At 41.3% G+C, this 20784-nt stretch overlaps 1 protein-coding gene across 1 annotated transcript; it reads right to left on the reverse strand.

Annotated features, from left to right (window-relative positions):
* Positions 1 to 7907: 7907 nt before the first annotated feature.
* FAM177B (family with sequence similarity 177 member B) lies at positions 7908 to 19540 on the reverse strand. The gene is made up of 5 exons (XM_074947108.1): positions 19514 to 19540; positions 18120 to 18272; positions 16113 to 16179; positions 11256 to 11353; positions 7908 to 8126 (listed from the first exon to the last, which is right to left on the reverse strand). The coding sequence occupies exons 1-5, from the start codon at positions 19538 to 19540 to the stop codon at positions 7908 to 7910; spliced, it is 564 nt and encodes a 187-aa protein (XP_074803209.1).
* Between the last annotated feature and the right edge of the window lie 1244 nt (positions 19541 to 20784).

Raw genomic sequence — 20784 nt, forward strand, 5'->3', positions numbered from 1 at the left:
GGCCCCCTGCCTAGCCATGGAAGAAAAAGTCATCATCATTTGAGTTACTCTGGTTAAAAAAAAAAAAATAGACTACAAGGTGCACAGCTACTCTCATTCCAGTGGGAATTTAATTTAATTAGTGTCTAATTTCAAATCACACTTCTGGCAGCTGTGTTTATTCACATTCTTTAAAGCCAGAAATTAGCATGCATTGAAGTTACCATCAAAGCTCATTTAGCCATATGTCTACATCCTGCCGGCTTGTAGCAATCTGGGCTTGTGTGTTTATTTAGCACTTTAATAAAGTTACAGTAAATAAGATTTCAGTATATATACTGAGATTGTCACAGTATTTAGTATGGACTTGTTGCACTGTCATGTTACAGCCTTCATTGGAAGTTTGATCAGAGAAATAATGTTCACTATGGTAGATGGGATATTAATATGGTGGCAGACTGGCCACAAGAATATGCTTGGATCTTGATAACAGCATGCTCTCTCTCACCCCTCCCCCCCGCTCTCTCATTAACAGTAAAAGCTCTACTTGACCTTTCACTCCTAAAGCTACTGAAAACTTTATGAAACTGTAAGTTGATCATGTTGTTGGTCTTTTTAACTGCTTATAGGGTTAGAAGAGAGAGGTGCTCTGTAGCGAACTCAGCAATCCCTGCCATAGCTGCTTGGTCTATATGCCAGCGCTTACAGCGGCTCTATCTGATGAAACAAGGAAGTGTGACAGACAAGGAATTGATATATACATTAATCTATGAATACTGATATGGAATAATGGTTTGAACATTGTAAATGACCTAGTCAGTCAGATAAAATTATTGTATAACTATGGTGGGTTATTAGAATTACCTGTATGGATCTAACTTAACAGGGGGTAGTGGGAAAAGCAAACAAGAAAGCAACACAGTATATCTAGATAAGAACACACCAGCACACATTTTAAACTCTGTGACAAACTGTCTGTCTCCATCAAGTTGCAAGCCTTTTTTTGCTAAAGCTAGGAGCCTGGAAATCAAATACACACTAAAGAGTTAAAAAGCACTTTTCAAGGGAAGACATGACTTGTCAGCAGCTGTTTAGGAAGACAGGTGGAGAGAGAAAGATACTGTAGAGGGAGCCTAAAGAAGTGTTCCTTCCCAAATACAGGGAATGGTAAGACTTAGGGAAAAGCCAGAAACGCTTTCAGTATATTTGTTGTTTTAAGACCCATTTTCTCTTAAATTCTTTTGTTCAAATTTAATAATACTTTGCTTTAAGGAGTCTGTCCACTCCCAGTCACTGCTGTCATTGCTCGTGGAGTGAACAAAACTGCAGAGTCTGAGCCTAAGTCAGATCTACTGAGGTCTAGTTAGTGGCTGGGGACTGCAGCCAAGGCCCAGTCTCGGGGTGGGAGAATTGCATGACTCCACTCAAAGCCAGGTGACAGCTGGAGGCTTAAAAGCATGGAGGGGATGCACTTGACAAGACCAGAGGTCAGGGATGCAGTTTGCCTGGGAACTGTGACAGACAGCGTAAGCTGTATTAGGCTAGCAGGGTTAGGGAGAAATACAACTTTTTGTCTGCTGTTTACAGTAATCTTTATTGAGGTAGTAAAGAACTCCCCCATAGCTTCATTACAGCTGAGCCCTGTCTCTTCTTTTACACAAGGGATGCTCCAGGCTCAAATAGGAACACCAAATCCAGTTCTCCTTGAACCTTGAGGAAGTCCCAGTTTGGGTCTACATCTGAAAATAACTGTTCTGGCCAGGAATGGAGCTAGTGGAGGAACATGAGGGTCTCCAACAACTCAATCCCAAATATGTATCTATAGGGGGATGTGACAAGGAGGCACCACACCCTCCACATTATAAAGTTTGTTGACACATCAGTGACTGTGTTGGTACACAGAGAAATCCTCCACAGGGAAACAAAATCAGTTACCAGTATTGTGCATTCCAGATTTTTGTATAAATTTATATGTGTTGTATTGTCCAGAACCACTGTCCTACAAACAAGGCTCAGGATCCTGTGTTTATTTGTGGCCTGCTTCTTTCCGCATAGTAGGCCCCTGTTGACACACAAACTTTCCAGTGGCGAGAGGGGGGGAAATGAAGATGTTCTGTGTTATCAAGAGGCTTATAAAGGGGATGGGTAGAGGAGAGGAAATCAGAACTTTTACAGATGAAGTCTGCATCTGACCCACTAACCTCCTGTCTCACCACCCTCAGCACCTTGTTTAACTTGCAATCGTGGATTAAGCTCTTACTCTCTGTAACACACTGCTGGGGATATGCAGAACTGTAAGCCACTGTGTTACCTCTTTGCCTCAGCAAGAATGAGTTTTGCTGGCAACTAGAGTGTGTGTCAGCTCCCTGCCACACCAGCCTGTCTTCCTCAATAGCAAACTCCTCAAGGCTCTCCCAGCCCAGACCTTGCCTAGCAGGTAACAGTCAGTGAACTTCAGCCCCCCAAGCTCTTCAGAGATGTTTCTCTGCAAATGCACAGACCCTACCACTGTTCATTCACAGAAGAGATTGTTTGTTGCTCTGTTAAAGAGTCAGTACGTCACAGTTTAGTAATTTAACTGAGGTAAATGCTCCCTTCCCTTCAAACACAGCATTGACTTGGTTTATAGTAAAAGTGAAACAAGTTTATTAACAAAAGACCATGGATTAAGTGATATCAAGTAAAAGAGATAAAGGTAGAAATGGTTACAAGCAAATAAAAGTGAAAACACGCATCTAAAAGTAAAAAATGTAATCTAGCAAGATACAGTCTTTGTTCAAGATAGTTTCTTTCACGCCCAGTCTCCTTTTCAGCTATTTACTGGCCAGCCTGGCCAGGACCCATCACAGAGATCAAATCACTTGGTTTCATTGTCTCCTTAAGGTGCAGGATCAAGGTGGAGTCTCTCTCTGTTCTTCCTATTCCCAAAGGGATTTCTTCATTTTACAAGTCAGATAGGCCTCCTGGGGACTCAGTCGCCTGTGTCCCTCTGGGGTGCAAGAGCCAGGTTAATTCTTTGTCTCTCAAGTTCAGTCTCAAGATAATCCCCACTGCTTTAGCTTGATAGTTTTGTTTATAGCTAATATGTAAAAACTGAGATAAACCCACATTCATTTGTCCAGGATGCACCTGTTTATCACCTTTACCTAGGCTAACCTGTCTTTGTCTTGAACATGTTCTAGTAACATTGTACAGATGGAATTCTAACTTCAAACAAAGCTCACACATGCATTTTACAATGATATTGATAACCAGTGTGGCTTTAGCTTTCAGATGATCTCTCACAAGGCATATTTTGTTCAAATATTATTGCAGTAGTGTGTAGGGTGTGAATACAGGGGTGCCTTTGCTCACACTTCCATTGCTGAACTCCCTTGTCTGACATCACATTGTCTCCAGTATTGCTCACCTGCTCCTTCTTTCTCCTCTCACCATCCAGTCCTTCTGTGATTTCTAGTCCATCAGTGTCCATGACTTCTCCTCTGCTCTCCCCTCCTTCCTGCACTGTTGCCAGTTCTCACATTTTATCATCAATCTGGCAATATTTGGTGTTTTTCTTAAAGCTTCAGGTCCTGGAGTAGGTGATTAGTATCTCAGCTTTCTAGCCTTCGTGGTTGTGGAAAAAGATCTGAAAACGTAAAGGCTCAAAAAGCAGCAGACAAATAAAAACAAGATTTTATTTTTTTACCATTTCAAGATTTTAATGCCTGGGATTGGTAATAGAGCTGGCCACTCTTCTCCATTGTCCGTCATTGACCTTCTCTCCCATGGCAAGGTCTTCCACACCCCCAGCTCACCCCCCCCCCCCACACCTCCTGCTTATTTACATTAACATGAATGTTTCACTGGTACCTTGTGCCAGAGTTCAGGGCAACTGCACCTATGTTTCTCCTCAGTGGTCTAGCAGAACACCCACTCTTGGCTTTCAGCTCCCCAGCTGTTGCCTGTCTTGTGTGTAGACCTGTGTTTTTTTCCCTTCTGACCAGGGGATTTCCAGGCTACACAATTCCCTGCCTTCACAGGTTGCCCAAGGACACCTGCATGCTTTCTCTTTAGAGACCGTTAATAGGTATAATTGCTAGTTATAGGTACCATACAATTCTTTCTATGTAAGCCTACTTTATATCTTGGGTTTCTTAAGGTAAAAAGCACTAGAGAGAAAACATATTAAAAATAATAAAGAATCTACATGCATGCTATTCAGCCTACCAAAATTAACCCCATCCAAATATGGATTCTGGCTGGCCCAGTCCTTCCAACCATACTCTAAGGCTTGGAGTCCTCCATGGATTAGGGGTCCTGTCCATTTGCTCGATCAGGAAGAAGGCCCTGAGCCAGTTTAAAACCAGGCTATTTATCCAAAACCCCTTTCTTTGTCTGTTGGTCCTTGGACTAACAAATGTGTCACCTATCCAGGGGGGTAGTTTCTCTGGAGATGTTACAACCTGAGTGAATTTGTCTAATCATCCCCTGCTGTTCTCCTACTTACCCTTCCCAGGGAAATACATACAATTCCAAAACACATACGCAATTGCATTTTTAGTACAATGAACTCCAGAGATGTTAAAACTAATTCAATAGGTTTAACTTAATTCAGTAAAGTTTATTCAGGATATAATTGTCAGTCTGTCACACCTTGTCCTCCGCCTCTCCATTTGTTTGCTGTATGTACTTGTTTTTCATCATATGCTAAGATATAAATTCTTTGGAGCACGGACTGCCTTTTCAAATGACATGCGTAACAGTATCTAGCACAACTGGGGCCTTATTCTTCAGAAAGGTCCCAATAATTCAGCCTGGAGTAAGTCTGACATAGTTAGATGCAGTTCTCATGAGTCTTCAGGTCAAATTCAGCAGCGACAGAAGTGCTGTTAGCCCTAAATGGAGGCTTAAAGATGAGGTGTAGGATAAAGCCACCGTTTACATCACTGTTTGCGCTACACAGGATAGAACCCTGTGCATACCAGGAAAAAGTATGTTGTTGTAAGGGCAGCAGAGCCTCTCTGAAGGGAGACAGATCTAATCACAACCACAGCAGACTTTCCTTTTTGCTTCCTTGCAAGTCTCCAAGGAGGAATGTAGGAAGCCCCCCAGTACTAACAAAACACCTACTGCTTAAGGGCTGAATGGTGTGGAAAATAAGCTGCTTTATGCAAAAGAATTCTGCACTCCTGTTGAGGTTTCCTGTTCAATCTACTACGTCTCCAATTCTCTACACACAGACAAAGCAGTGCCAGACCCATTCTCTGTTCTGCTATTCCCATCCTTCATTCATTCCCATCCTTCATTCATTCCCAGTGAGACTGAGACCCACCCCTTCCTGCGGACATGGCACTGGAGCCTAGGTCTCACAGGATAGGGGAAGAAGAGCTGAAATCATGTAATTATACGTGTGTGTATCTTGGCAAGTGATACCCAACTCATAGTGTGAAATTAGAGACTGGCCCATTCCCTGGAATTCTGATCCAATTGGGAACTACCTTAGAATGCAGGGAGGTGTTCATACATGGTTCAGACCCATGTCTCCACACAAACATTAACTCTATAGCTCCTAGGACATGCACCAAAATAAGACCATGACAAGATACCACACAAATGAAATCAATCAACTAGGCCTGGGGTGAAGTAAATTTTGTTTTTACTAGGGCTGTCAAGCAATTAAAAAAATTAATCGCGATTAATTGTGCTATTAAAAAATTAATCGTCCTGTTAAACTGTAATAAAATATTTAAATACTTTTGGATGTTTTCTACATTTTAAAAAAATATCGATTTCAATTACAACAGAGAGTACAAAGTGTACAGTGCTCACTTTATATTTATTTTTATTACAAATATTTGCACTGTAAAACACAAAAGAAATAGTATTTTTCAATTCACCTAAGTACTGTAGCGCAATCTCTATCATGAAAGTTGAACTTACAAATGTAAAATTATGTAAAAAAACCCCTGCATTCAAAAATAAAATAAAGTAAAACTTTAGCATCTACAAGTCCACTCAGTCCTACTTCTGGTTCAGTCAATTGCTCAGACAAACAAATTTGTTTACATTTGCAGAAGATGATACTACCTGGTTCTTGTTTACAATGTCATCTGAAAGTGAGAATAGGCATTTGCATGGTGCTGTTGTAACTGGTGCTGCAAGATACTTACATGCCAGATACACTGAAGATTCATATATCCCTTATTTCTTCAACCATCATTCCAGGGGACATGCATCCTTGCTGATGATGGGTTCTGCTTGAGAACAATCCAAAGCAGTGCAAACTGACATGTTCATTTTTATCATCTGAGTCAGATGCCACCAGCAGAAGGTTGATTTTCTTTTTTGGTGATTTGGGTTCTGCAGTTTCTGCATCAGAGTGTTGCTCTTTTAAGACTTCTCAAAGCAGGCTGCACACCTTGTCCCTCTCAGATTTTGGAAGGCACTTCAGATTCTTAAATCCTGGGTCAAGTGCTGTAGCTATCTTTAGAAATTTCACATTGGTATCTTCTTTGCATTTTGTCAAATTTGCAGTGAAAGTGTTCTTAAAACGAACAATGTGCTGGGTCATCATCCGAGCCTGCTATCACATGAAATATATGGCAGAATGTGAGTAAAACATAGCAGGAGACATACAATTCTCTCCCAAGGAGTTCAGTCACAAATTTAATTAACGCATTTTTTTTTTTAAACAAGCGTCATCAGCACAGAAGCATGTCCTCTGGAATGGTGGCCGAAGCATTAAGAGGCATATGAATCTTTAGTGCATCTGGCACATAAATATCTTGTGATGCCAGCTACAACAGTGCCATGTGAATGCCTGTTCTCACTTTCAGATGACACTGTAATTAAGAAGTGGGCGGCATTATTTCCCGTAAATGTAAACTAACTTGTTTCTCTTTGCGATTGGCTGAACAAGAAGTAGGACTGAGTGGACTTGTAGCCTCTTGAAGTTTTACATTGTTTTGTTTTTGAGTGCAGTTATGTAACAACAACAAAAATCTACATTTTTAAATTGCACTTTCACGATAAAGAGATTGCATTATGGTACTTGTATGAGGTGAATTGAAAAATACTATTTCTTTTGTTTATCATTTTTACAGTGCAAATATTTGTAATCAAACATAATATAAAGTGAGCGCTGTACACTTTGTATTGTTTTGTAATTGAAATAGATATATTTGAAAAATGTAGAAAAACATCCAAAAAATATGTAATAAATTCCAGTTGGTATTCTATTGTTTAACAGTGCGATTAATCACAATTAATTTTTTGAGTTAATCGCATGAGTTAACTGCGATTAATCGACAGTCCTAGGTTTTATACAAAAGGACCCATTACTTTAGCAACTTAAGGTCGAGGAACAGAAAAGTGAAAACTAAAAATACAAGAACATGGGAATCCATAAAGTGACTATTAGTTTTCTTAGTGTTCACTCATTCACTTAAAACAAAAGGGCAAGTTTTACATCATTCTTACGCTGACTTGGAAGCATCTGTAGCTACCCAGAATAGACTATGATTCAGCAGGCTGCTTTAGGTACCCTAGCATATCAAATTCCATTGCATAGTCCCAATCAGATGTTTTCCACTTTCAAAAGTAACCATCTAATGTCAAGTCCGTGATTCACACGTTGGAATGTAAGGGCTCCAGTTCAATGCTCATAAACATAGGGAACCAGGTGGCAGATGCTCCATCAACCTCCTTAGCTCAAATAGTAAAGCGTCAGATGTCACAGAAGGCAGCATGAAATCTTCACCATCTCCTTTCTACCTTTCTCCATCACAGAGCTATTTTGGCTCTATCTAGCTGGCTATTGGACATTGGAATAACACTGCTGGACAAAGGAATGTGATGTGTTAGCCCCAGAGCATGCTAATGATATGTTAATGTCCTATTATAGAGTTATTTCAGTATCAGAGGAGACCACACTGACAATGTTGCCATCATTTCTTAACAGCTGAGATGGAGTTTGGACTTTGTAGGTCATGTTTTGAAGCCTCATTAATGTTTGCAAAAGTGCTTCTTTGAGAAAACTCCATAGCATCCTTGAGTCTAATAGATCCATATTCTACACTCTGTACCTCAAGGTGGTGTTTTTCATTCAGAGATTCTGCCTCATTCGTCTCAGAGATCATTTCACCATCTTCATCATCTTCAGTTTCCTGCAATGAAGACAAGACAATAAGAAAAATTTACTGGACAAAATGAAACCTGTTCTGATGTCTTCTATAAGGAGACACTGACAGCGATAGCAGTGTGAGTTTTCTGTTACCTTGGGCTGAGTAGCTCCATTACATAAGATTGGGTTACTGTCTAACTGCCTGTAACCATTATACACAGAAGTAACAGGAACTCTGAGAAAGGCCAGCACTGTAGCTTGAAACTTGTTTTAAGTTTCTGAAGTAGTGATCTGTTCTAGAATTAAAAATGCTACAAGCCATGAAACATACTTAAAGTCTACCGTGAAAAGAAACTATGTAAAATCACCACCCTTTTACTGCTCTGCTCCATGAGTTTATTCAGAAAGAGATCTAATTGCTTTAGTGAAAAAAAGTTATTTTTACTACTTTTTTTTTAGCTGTGCCAGTTCTGCAGAACATACAGCTCTGGCAAGGTAAGCTGGATTTGGGGGGGCACCCTCAGGGGTCAGAATTATTATGTTCCAGTTGCAAAGCCTCCTATGCAATCCTATTGTCCTCAAATTATGCCCTCAGTTTCCCTTATCAAGCCCACTAACAGGAATTAAATAGGTCTGCAGAGATGTACCTGGGGGCTTAAATTTGAGGACAAATGGGGTTGCACAGATGGAAAGAAGAGCGTTTGACTAGTGAAGAGCCAGAAAGAACCAGCTTGAGTGGAAGATCTCAGGCTGAATTTGCAGAGCTGGAGATGAGATTTTTGTATTTTTAACACCTGTAAAAACATATTTAATATGAAAATTATTGGTCTACAAACAGAAAACCCACAATGCCATTTTCACACAAAGTAGGACTGTAGCCTATAGGGATAGGTATTTGCTAGGTAAGGCATAGACATAAGTTAAGGCAGTAAAGCAAGGAGTTTACAAGCCACAGGCCTGTAAGACAATAGCTTAGATAAACAAGGAATAAAGCCCCAAAGCCTTAGCCTATGCAGTTAACCAGGAGTAACCCCAGATCATAAGAGAATGCTGTAATGACTGAACTGCTAACAGGTAACCATAAGATTCTAGTTTATATTGGCTTGGTATATTTTAAATTAGGAACATTCACAGATGTCTGATCACAAGAGTGCCATGGTAACCAATTGACGTATATTCTAATTAAGCTTGAGGTAAAAAGCCTACTGACTTGTGGGACGAGGGCACCCCAACATTAGTAGGGTGAGGAAATACAAATAAGGACAAGGAAAGAAATCCTTACTGAATATGCGTTAGGCATAGCGATGTCAGCCTAACAATATACAAGTTGTCTCACAGCCTATGTGCTTTGGAGGGGAGATGCATAGCTCTGGGGCGGTGACAGGATGATGACCACTGGTGATGATGATGAGGAAGGAGATGATGGTGAGGCAGATAATGACTAACATTTCCGATTGTTCTGCAAGGGATGGTGCGAGTATATGGATGCTCAGATGCACATTCTGTATTATCTCTGTCTATCTTACTGGGTTGGAATGTTTGTGACTTTGCTAACTGTATTAATAAAACTCATCACATGTACAGAAGCTTCTTCATATGCGTGAGTGTTGCAACTGTGTACATCAGGGTTCCCAACTGAACAGTAATTCTAATACTACTGGCCTTGATCTTGGGACAAAAACCTATCAAACCTTGAGGTGCTAACTGGGAATTCTTAAGTAGTCAAATTAAGACAATCCATAGATCAGGCAACAGGACCATCTTTTAAAGAATAAAGCTGACCCCCAGCAAGTAATTTCAGATTTTTGGGGGACTGTGGTGGGTTTAGAACAAAAAAAATTGTGACTAGTCCTTCTCTATAACAGGACCAAATTCAAATATATATAAGGAAATTTCTGAAATTTGGGGCAGATTCAAAATCCAGACCCAGGTCAAAATTTTGCAGCTTGGGCTCATCTCTGTTTACAAGCAGCCTTCAACCATGCAAAATTGTCTGAAAATGTGGTGGTGTCCTTATACATTCATCTCCCCCCAGAAGTCAAAAGGTTATTTCTTGTAAAACTTTGTTGCCAGAACTCATCCAATTCCTGCATCTGTAGCTGAATATAAAATTTCATCTGCATGCTCGTTTGTGCACAGCAGTTTCCTCAAGAAACAAACATGCCTTTGATCAACTTAACCTACAACAAAACAGCCATATATCACGGTGACCAGTAACCAGTTTCTCAACATAGCAGGGCAGGGTAGGTCATTTTGTTCCAAGTTTTGGAATGAATGAGTAAGAGGACAATTGGAATTACACTACATTATTCAGTGGGAACAGTCTTCTGGACCACAAGCCAGCAGTGCTAGGAGAAATATTTCAGGAGAGTAAACCTCTAGAGCCTTGTAAATAGCTGAAGACAGAAAAATAAATACTAAAAATAGGACGTTTTTGAAGGAGTTTGTGTTGTTCACACCCCAAGGCTTCTCCACAGTTTTGCTGAGTCCTCATGGAATTTTCATTTATTTTTCTCTTCTAGGACCACCATTCAACCATCTTCTGTCTAGGTGTTGCCAATACAGCACCTTGACTCAGTGCAGACAGGTGGGGCAAACATTTTTCTCCAACACCCATCCCGACAGTGGTCTCTGAATCTGTTAACATGGGGTGATGTTAGAATGAATGACCAAACTTTCCTGCCACCACCAGGATACATATCCAGATTGTCTTCACAATGGAGCTCAACCTTGTCAACTCAGGAAGTAAGACTCTGGAAGTCGTTCTGGAAGAGAACTAATCCACAATACAAACGTTTAAAATCAAACCCCTGCAGCCTGAAAATTTAATCACAGCCATTTCAGTGTATATAGTACATTCTGATGCAAGAACATCTCAAAGCTTTTCATAGGATCTGTACAGAGCTAGTGACCTTAGTAAAGCTTCAAGGATACCCACAAGTGATCCACTGAGAAGATTTTAAATTACATATACAGAGAGAGGGAAAAAAGAGAAAGAACACACACAAACACACAGGTTTGCTTAGATTGTAAATTCTTTGGGGGCGAGTGTTTTTGTTGTGTGTCTTGTTTGGAAAGAAGACTGTTGGTTCTTAATAATAAAACATGATAAATTAAGTCCCATATTTTTTGTTCTCCACTTGTTAAAAAGCTATGTATGCATTTCATTTACCTTCTTCTGTGTCCTGTAGTATTCATCTATTGCATATTGATATTTAGGTTCATTGAGTCCAAAGAGCGTGGCAAGCTTCCCACCGAGGAATTCGCAAGCTGAAAAGACAGGGAGGAGAAAGAATAACAGCAATTCTATCCCTTATGTAAGTAAGGGGCTTGTCTAGAGAGGCACTTTATGTGGTGCGAGAAAATAAATAGTTTTACACACTGATATATATATGAACAAAAGGACAAGGGCTGTCTTCATCAGCTCAGGAAATAAAAGCCTCTTTCAGTAAGCCTAGTCCTGACTCCAGAAAACTACTGAATGGCTACCCATTTCAATCCTTTTCCAAAGACTTAGCCAGCATTCCTGGAAATGATGTATGCCACTTACACCAGCTGCAGCCTTAGGCAGTTTGTTCCATACTGTGTTTCAACTACACTTTGCGTAAACAAATTCAGCCTGGGTTGTTTTCCATGGCAATTCACTCTCAAATAGTCAAGAGGTCATAGACAAGTCTTCTTTCCTTTCAGGATCTTCTTTCAACTGACAGAAGCCTCTCTTCCTCTGTATCAGGGAGAAGAGATGGACTTTGTATCTCTTGTGTTTAGGAGGCTAGTGATTTTTGAAGGGGGGAAAAAGTTGTGACTGCTTTCAGGTGCCACTTTTTCAGACTTAGCAATGGCCTGCCTGGAGTATCACAGTTTATCAAAATTGTATGCAATGATGTCAGTTGGCACAGTTAGATTGTCCTAATCCATCTTTCTGCAGTATTATGCTTGTTGACCTGTCTCCACTTGGCCCATTTTCTTTTCCTTATGGCCTCAGTTTCTTGTCCCTCTGCCAATTTCTAATCTGCTTCAGTAGTTCTACCCTTATTTGTGCCCTGTTGGTGCAAATTTTCAGTTGATTATATCAGTCTGATCTGGAACACTATTAAATATTTTCCTACAGTCCGGGCAGATTTTGTCCACCCATAGTTTTACCCCCTGCCTGCCAATTAATGCCATTTATTAAAGGTGGCGCAGGTAGTGACAACTATAGTTAAAGTTGCCTGACACTTTCCATTATAAAGATCCTGTTTTCAGTTGCTTATAACTTTGCCAAACTTAAGCTGCAGGGGCTGAAATTTTCCATGCCTGGTGTCTCTCTCAAGCTGAAATTTTTGCAAAAGTTTCAACTAACATTATTGTCATTTCCAAGAATGAGGTTAGGGGAAAATACACGTAGCCCACATAAAAAAATGGTTACAGTTGTTTCATTGAGAAGCTCTAGCACCTCCATGATTTGGAGCAGGGACTTGAGATTTGACAGGGCTTTGCCCTAGTGTCAGGATGCACCTTTTGCCATCCCTATGAAAATCCGCCCACATTTGGTCACATTATAAGCCATAGTGTAAGAATATAAGAATGACCAAACTGAGTCAGACCAATAGTTCATCTAGTCCAGTAACCTGTCTGACAGCAGTCAATGCCATAAGCTTCAAAGGGAATGAACAGAACAGGGCAACCATCAAGTAATCCATCCCATCGTCCAGTCTCGCCATCTGGCAGTCAGAGGCCTAGGGACACCCAGAGCATAGGGTTGCACCCCTGATCATTTTGGCTAATAGCCATTGATGAACCTATTCTCCATGAACTTATATAATTCTTTTTTGAATCCAGTTATAGTTTTGGTCTTTACAACATCCCTGAAAAAAATCTGTTAGCATGTGCTCAGTAAAGATTTGTTAAAAGCTGGAAGCCAAGTGCTCAGAAGATTCCATGTGCACTGACCATGCTCCATCCTCACAGCTCCTATGTGCTGACTAGACAGTTCATACACCATCCCCGAAGAGTGGCTGAGCATACACCATCCCTAGCTGAGTAGCTCTTTCCCTTCAACTGTTTTGTCCAGTTCCCAGGAGCCACTGTAACTGAGACCAGGGATACTGCATCTCCTGCATCCTCAGTGCTCCCCTTGCTGGTACCCAGAAAGCACAGAGGAGGAAGCAGCCTGACTAGAATGCAGAGGTATGAGCAGGAGAGACAGGGAAGAGAAATGCAGGGCAGGGAAACTGGAACAGAGAATGTGACAGGTAGGAGCAGAAGGGAACAGGGCCAGTGGTTATAAACCACTAGAGCATGCTTTACTCCAGAACCTGGAACTGAACCCATTATTCCCAAGTCCCACTATTCCTTTGCTGTGTAGCAAACAGCTGTGAAACCCATGGCTAAAGTTTGCATCTTAGCTTTTATGTTGACCTGCCACAAGAAGGGGTCACAGCATTCTACTGCTACTGGTTAATCTTTTAACTCAAGTGACAGAGGAGTCGACTGTGCTGTGGATCTAAATATCCAAACCCTGGTGATGACCCGTGTATGTATGTGTGGGTCAATATAGTTTCACAGGATTGTTTTTTCCTTTTTTTTAAAAAAAGTAGGAAATTATATTTTTTAAAAATTAAGTTAAAAGAACATTAAAGGTGCCAAAATCAAGAGAGGCCAGAATTAAGATTGCCTTGTATATATGCATTGTGGTAGTCTTTAATTATCACTTTTTTCCACAGGACCTTTGCCTCATTCGGGACACAGGACAGACTGCGCATGGATCATGACTGCGCAGTGAAGGAGATTGCTGTCTGCAGGATCGCTTCCTCATTTGTTGCAGAATTTGGAAAGCGTGCAGTGAATGAGGCAGGGACTGCAGGAACAGAAAAGATGGTGTCATGATTAAGATAGTTGAATGCTGCCCCGGAGAAAAGGATTTGATCCCAGCCTCTGCTGCAAAGTTCCTATGTGGCGTCGGGCAATAACAAAAGTTTTCACAGGTGGCCACTGTGTGCACACATCTCATTTTCTGAGTCCCAGGTTGACACACGTGGGATCTGAACTGTAGAAATGCTGACCTCACAGCTTCCACAGAAGTCAGTGGGAGCTTTGCTTAGAGCATTAAGCACCTCAATATGCTATGTACTTACAAAAAAACCCATATGCATCTGGAGCAGGGTGCTTGAAATCAGCCCTGGGAGAGAGCTGAGGCTGCGAGAGGGCTGCTGCTAGGGAAAGCAGCAAGCCTCGGCTGATTGGGAAAACAGCCACAGCTGCGGCCACGCCCCAATCAAGGCCCAGCTGGCCTTTATAAGAGGGTAGTGGGCCAGAAGGACACAGTCTCTTTCTAGATGTTGAGAGGGAGAGGCCTGACTGCTCGGAGCTGAGCAGGGTACCTAAAGTGGAGCAGTGCTGGGGGAAGGCCAGAGGAGCTGGAGAGCTCTGGCCTGGGAAACCCCCAGGCTGCGGGCCTTGATGAAGGCCTAGGAAAAGGGTACTGGGGTTGCAGAGGGCAGCCCAAGGGTAGGCAGAAGCAGCAGGTCCAGACCCTCCTTGCCAATAATGAGTGGCAATTATACTGCAGTCCACCCCAGGGAGCTAGGGCTAGATGGTGACTGGCAGTAGCCACTGAGGGGGGATAGTGGGTTGGAGGTTCCTGCGGCGGGCAGAACCCCTGAGTAAAGGGGCACTGGGAGGGACTTGGGGGCCCAGCCGCAAGCAGGACACTGGCCTGCAGAGGGCACTCTGGAGGCTGGAAATGCTAATTCCCTGGATGACCAGCAGGAGGCGCTGCAGGGGTGAGTCCTGCCCCACTACAGCATCTCAAATAGGGCACCCAAAATTAGTTGACACTTGACAATTTTGGCTCTAATTTCTGTGTATCAGTTCCCAAAGTGCAAAAGGGAGGTAATATCCCCATACCACAGAACGGTGTTGTGAAAATAACTCCATTGTGTTTGTGAAACACTCCGAAGACAGTACTATGATGACACCATCATAGAGACGCTCAAGAAGAAATTAATAATTCTAGGGTTTTGATGGTGTGCAGTAAATAATACATGGAGCCACACATGGAATGAGAAGGATAAAATCAGATACTGAATAGCTAACCATTCAGTGAGCACCACCCCACATGTGTACTGAATAAGGGTTTGGGGGGAAAAGTAGTATGTGATCATATAATTAAGAAGATTATATCACAATTCCTATGCACAAGGGGGCTAAATTAAAATTGCTCAGGCACCCTTAATTCGGGCATTTCCTAGTTTTTGACTGCTTGACTTTGAAACTAATGTTCTTTCAAGGTAGTTATTTTGGATGCAGTATTTGATATACTGTCACACTAGAAATGAAAAGGATACCTAGCATCTGCCAACTAAAATGACATATACAGACAGACTAGTATTGGTTAAACCCATCACTGTGACAATGAAAAACTGATTTAGTATTATAGGGCTGAATGAAAGTGAGACGAGCTTCATGTCAGCAGACCCACTGGAAATCATCTGCCATGGAGGTTATTGCCAATGAAACCTGCTTTTCTTCAGTAGCTGCAGCATGGCACGTTGTGCTAGGTGCGTTGGTAGCACAAAAGTCAGAGTCCCCAAGACTGCATAGCCAGATCATGACATACTGGTACAGCCATCAGGCTCTTGCCACTGAATTCAGGTTGCTCCTTTAAGCATGCTGAGGCAGTCCCCACATTGGTGGGAGTTTCTTTCTTGTTGCTATAAGAAACTGTTTTTTTTTTTTTAAATGACAATGGATGGCCTGATCTCAAATAATCTAACCTGAAGTATTTCATATTTAATAGTGTTACCTAGATGTCTCCCTCCTTGAAGGAAAATATCATATTTTATTTAATATATTATAAAATATATATAATAGAGAGATTTTTTTTTTTGTATAGAATAGCAACACCCAGTTTTGAGAATACATAAAACAAATAAGATGAAGGAAACAATTCTGGTGATGATCTTATATCTTAATAATATTGAACAGTAATTATATTCAACTAATGTAAAATAACTCTCCCATTGATGCAAGAAAAAAATATACCTACTAAAAAGTGAAGTTGTTGCGATTCGAACTGCCCACAGCCGCAGATAGAGCCCCCAGGAGAGTTTGGACTATAAAACAAGAACAAAAGGAAAAAACTTTCATTTTAGACATACAGAGCTGAACTAATCCATGGGCTTGTACCAGAGATTAATTTGACCCATAATATTTGCTGTATGCTAGGATCTTCCATGGTGTAGGGGAGAAAGCTAATTGTTTTCTTTACTTCAGTCTTTACACAGGGTGCTGTTCAAGCTAGCTAGTCTCAGCTGATTTACAGCAAGTCTCTGTCTATTTAAACTAGGGATACCAGTCTCATTTACCAAGCCAACAAGAAACATCAGTACAATGAACATAAGGAACACATATACAATAGAACACAAAGGGTCCAATCCTGCAAAATACATAAACCTCTGAGGAACTTTGAACTCCGTGTGAATAAAGTTGTTCACAGGTTTAAGTATTTGCAGGATCAGGCCAAAATACTAAAAATATTTAGAGATTTTGGACAGAAATAGATACATGTAAATGTCAATACCTAACACAATATAATGCTTTACATTTTCAGAGATGTTTACAAACATTACTTATCCTCCCTGTATCCCTACGAGGTCAGTAACTTAGGGTTTGTCTATATGGGGATGAATTAAGAGAAATTAACTAAGGCCTTGTGTACATTCAGAAATTAGGTCAATATAACTTCATTGGTCTGAGGTGTGAAAAATCCACAATTAAAATCGACCTAACTCCTGGTGTAAGTGCCTACTACACCAACATAACTCCACCTCCACGAGAGGTGTAGGGCTTATGTAGGTGTAGTTAGGGCGATAGTGTTTTGTAGACAGTGTGTTACTTACATCAGCCCTTGGCTGGCTTTCTTGTCAATTTCATGGCTCCTTGCTGGAGTTGTGACATTGACAAGAAAGTCCTCCCAGCTAAGCTGCTACCCACTGCCTGGGCTCCCCACTCCAAGCTGGGCTGCCCCTTGTGCTCCTGGTTTTCTGCTTCCCCCCGGGGTGCTACCCAGGATCCACACTCCAAGCCAGGCTGCTCCTGGGGTCCCAGCTCGCAGCTGGGAGGCAAGAGCCTGGGTGGGCTCCTGGCAGAGCGATGAGAGCTGGGTGGATGGGGGGAGCAGCCAGGTTCCAAGCAGGGAACAGAGAACTGGGCGGAAGGGCGCGCAGCCAGAGGGAGCGGGGAGCCTGTGGGGCAGCTGGGCTCCTAGCGGAGAGCTGTGAGCAGAGCTGAGAGCCTTGGCTCTCAACTCCCCACACTGCTCGTAGTGGTCGGTGGAAGTGCTCCTGGTGAGGGTGTGCACCACCAACTTAAGGAGGGTAGGGTGGACATGAACCACCACAGTAAAATATATATACCTATAAGTCGACTTAAGAGTTTTTAGTGTAGACATGCCCTAAGGCCACTTTTCTTCTGAAGCAGTGTCCAGACAAGGGTTTAATTAGTCTTAACTTTCCCCAGGTGTCCCCATGTAGACTAGCCCTCAGTCTTGTTCTCATTTTAGAGATGAGGAAACAGACATATGGCATTTAGGAATGGGTCACGGAGCACCAGGGGACATGCTCCTGCATGTTTTTGCTTTGGGACATGAATTCCTTTTGTGTAGGTTTCTTCTCGTCGCCTTGCTGCATCTTCTCACCACAAGATGAAGCTATCATTAGCTAGGGGTATAGCAATAGATCCTATTTTGATCTGCTTAACCACTACTCTCTCCTCAGCAGTCAGTCCCGTGGCCATCAGGAATAAAGCACGTTACCAGGAGAACTTGAAGAAGCTTGAACTGTTGCTATCCAAATTGTACTAAATCTGTTCTGTGACTGGTTAGAGAAGTCACAATATTTACGGGGGGGGGTGGGAAAAGAGGTAAATGATCATCTACAGAGTTAGCTATTATGGCTGTGAAGGGTGCAGTGTTCTCTAATGTGCATAGAGCAGAAACACTCCTCCCCTCTTCCAATTTCCCCAGAGTTTCCTAAAAGCCAATAACGGGGCTTACTGTGTCAAGTGGCTGCTGCTGCTCCTCTTCTTCTTCTTCTGTACTGTACTCTTCCATGGTTTCTCCACTGGCAAAGTAAATGATCCTCCTGGGAGACCTTGTTTCTCCCCCGTCTTTATCCTCCATCTCATTGTGCTGGAAGCCATCCTCCTGCTCAACAGAAAACACCCGCCAGGAGTGCCCTATTAGTACACTGAATGGACAATGGACTGCATAGTGTTCAGTTTCACCTTAACTCTTAGGCTAAGGAATATCAGGACTGGGTTTGAGAATCTTATTTAAACCCTCAAAAGGTATAAAGAGCCCTGCATAGTTCAGTTTTGGGAAGAAGAGGCCCAGGGCATAGCCAGAGCTACAGAAACCTGGCCTGTGTCATGATGGTGCTTCCAACTCTTACAAGAACAGGTACAATTGTTGGTGTCTCAAACAGCTCTTCCATTGGTCTTCAAACGTCTGTGCATGTTTTCTGTCATTGACTCAGAGTATACTACTACGATCTAATATGAGACACTTCAAAACAGCAAAAAACAAAGAGTCAGAAAGGCTAAATCCTGCAACATGTAGACATGAATGGCGCTCAGCACTTTGCAAGATCACAGCCTAAATGAACAATTTGCAGCTTACTACCGTGCAATTGAATAACAAGGCAATACTATTTATATAGCACCAAAAAGTGCACAGAGGGCTTCACAAATAGGGATGACAGGTCCCCCCCCTTCCCACTCCCCCCAAAGAGCTTCCATTTAAATGGACACAGATCCAATGGGGGAGAATCATGATTTCCTTTTTCCACAATTAGTGTTTTTTTTTCCCCTTTTGCCCCATGTTTATTAGCATTTGCCTTTTAAATTGCTTAACTTGGGCCTCTTTGGGTTTTGTCTCTGTTAGGACTACAGCAAAATGGACAATGCATACATCTTTTAAAAGTTTAATCCTTTCATAATTTCAAATTTCTAACAGCTATATAAAATATAATCTAGAGTTAAGAAGGCAAATAGGTATCCAGTAACTATGGAGAAACCCTTAAGATAATAAATTTCTTAAACTATTTATGCTCTTAGCCCAATGGTGTACCATAATTTTATATTTAATTTCTTTGATATTTTCCCTTCAAATATATAGCATTCTTCAAAATCTTACTTTAAAGTCAAATAGGAAAAGTTATATATGCTATTTGCTACTATGTTTTCCCCATTCCATTTCACTAATCAATTTAGAATCAGTCAGAAACAACAAGACAATAAGATCATTACTTTAACATTCCAAAGACAATAAATATTAGTTTACAGTGTTCTCCTTATGTTTGAAGGAGAACATTGGTGGGATCAAATACATTGCTGAAATATATAAATGTGAGAAATCTCTAGCCAACAACAAATCAAAAGCAAATTCACCTGCAGAATCTCTCTGGTATCTTCCATCACTTGAAGAAGTTGTGCAAAAACTGTTTAAGTTGTTTCCAAGACAAGTAAGGGAAAAAACCTAGAACCATGACACTTGATCATGTATGTAATTTGTGCATGGGGGAAAAAAAAAAAAAACACGTCTCTGTAGCATTTGCAGAGCTCAGATCTGGAGGCAAGTCAAGAAAGGTAAACACAGTGCTCCAGGATGCAATTATCTGAAAGGACTGGGCTGTGTTTGAATTGTGGGCAGGACCTTTTTATTTGCATGTTCAGCAGAGTTAAGACAACTGGTTGGGGTGGCAAAAGGAATGTGGGCACAGACATAGACATTGCAAGTAGATACTCCAGAGGGGCATGTTGAAAACCCTGCAAGCTGGTTGTTTTTAAAGCATATCACATTTCTTGAGGACATTTTTCAGCATTCTGCTTCCCTTGGTTTTTGCTTCATTTATGAAGTGAACTTTGACTTTACTAAGGCTAAGTCACAGGTATAATATTTACTTTTTCCAGCAAAGTGAAGGAACCAAACACGCACCTGCAAACAAATAATTCCTGCAACTGGTATGACACCTACTGGCAGTTTGGAGGAATAGGCCCATATATCAGCAACTGTTAAATAACTTCTTAGCAGAACTAGCCAATCATCAAAGGAAATTAATAAAACAGATCAATGCAACCTATCTGGCATCTTTGGTATTGGAACAACAGAAGAGGCTACAGATGTGGGTGAGACCAGGCCTACTCCTAGTTAGGAAGTACAATTTCTTCCCCTGCTCCAGGTACCTACTTACGTAACCTGCCCAATAGCAATAGTGAAGTACCAAATCACCTGATCAGATAGGCATATGCACATGGCATTCTTTATCTTCTCAGTGTGTTAAGAATGTTCTGTATATTTTCAATTTAGTGCAAATTCAATAATAATACTCATTTTAACTTATTCAAAGAGAAATATTCCCTACTACTATAATTAAAATTTGAAAAGCAAAGCCAAAAAAGGGACAGGTTTTAGATGGACAAAAGTTAGAATAAAAATGATAAACTACTCCGTGTTCTAGAGTGTGCAGTCATAATTTTCAGACCAAATATGCGGTTGATAAGTTTTTTTGTTTGTTTTAAAAGTGAAGTACCCCACTCTTTCCTCAATTTACTCTATTCAGAGATCAACCAGTGAGTCTCTCACCTCAAATATTAGGTCATAGCCCCTGAAGGTACTAATATCAAGCAGGGAAGAGACTGTGCACATGAAAGACCACACA

Source organism: Natator depressus, chromosome 3, assembly GCF_965152275.1.
Source record: "Natator depressus isolate rNatDep1 chromosome 3, rNatDep2.hap1, whole genome shotgun sequence".
NCBI lineage: Eukaryota > Metazoa > Chordata > Testudines > Cheloniidae > Natator > Natator depressus.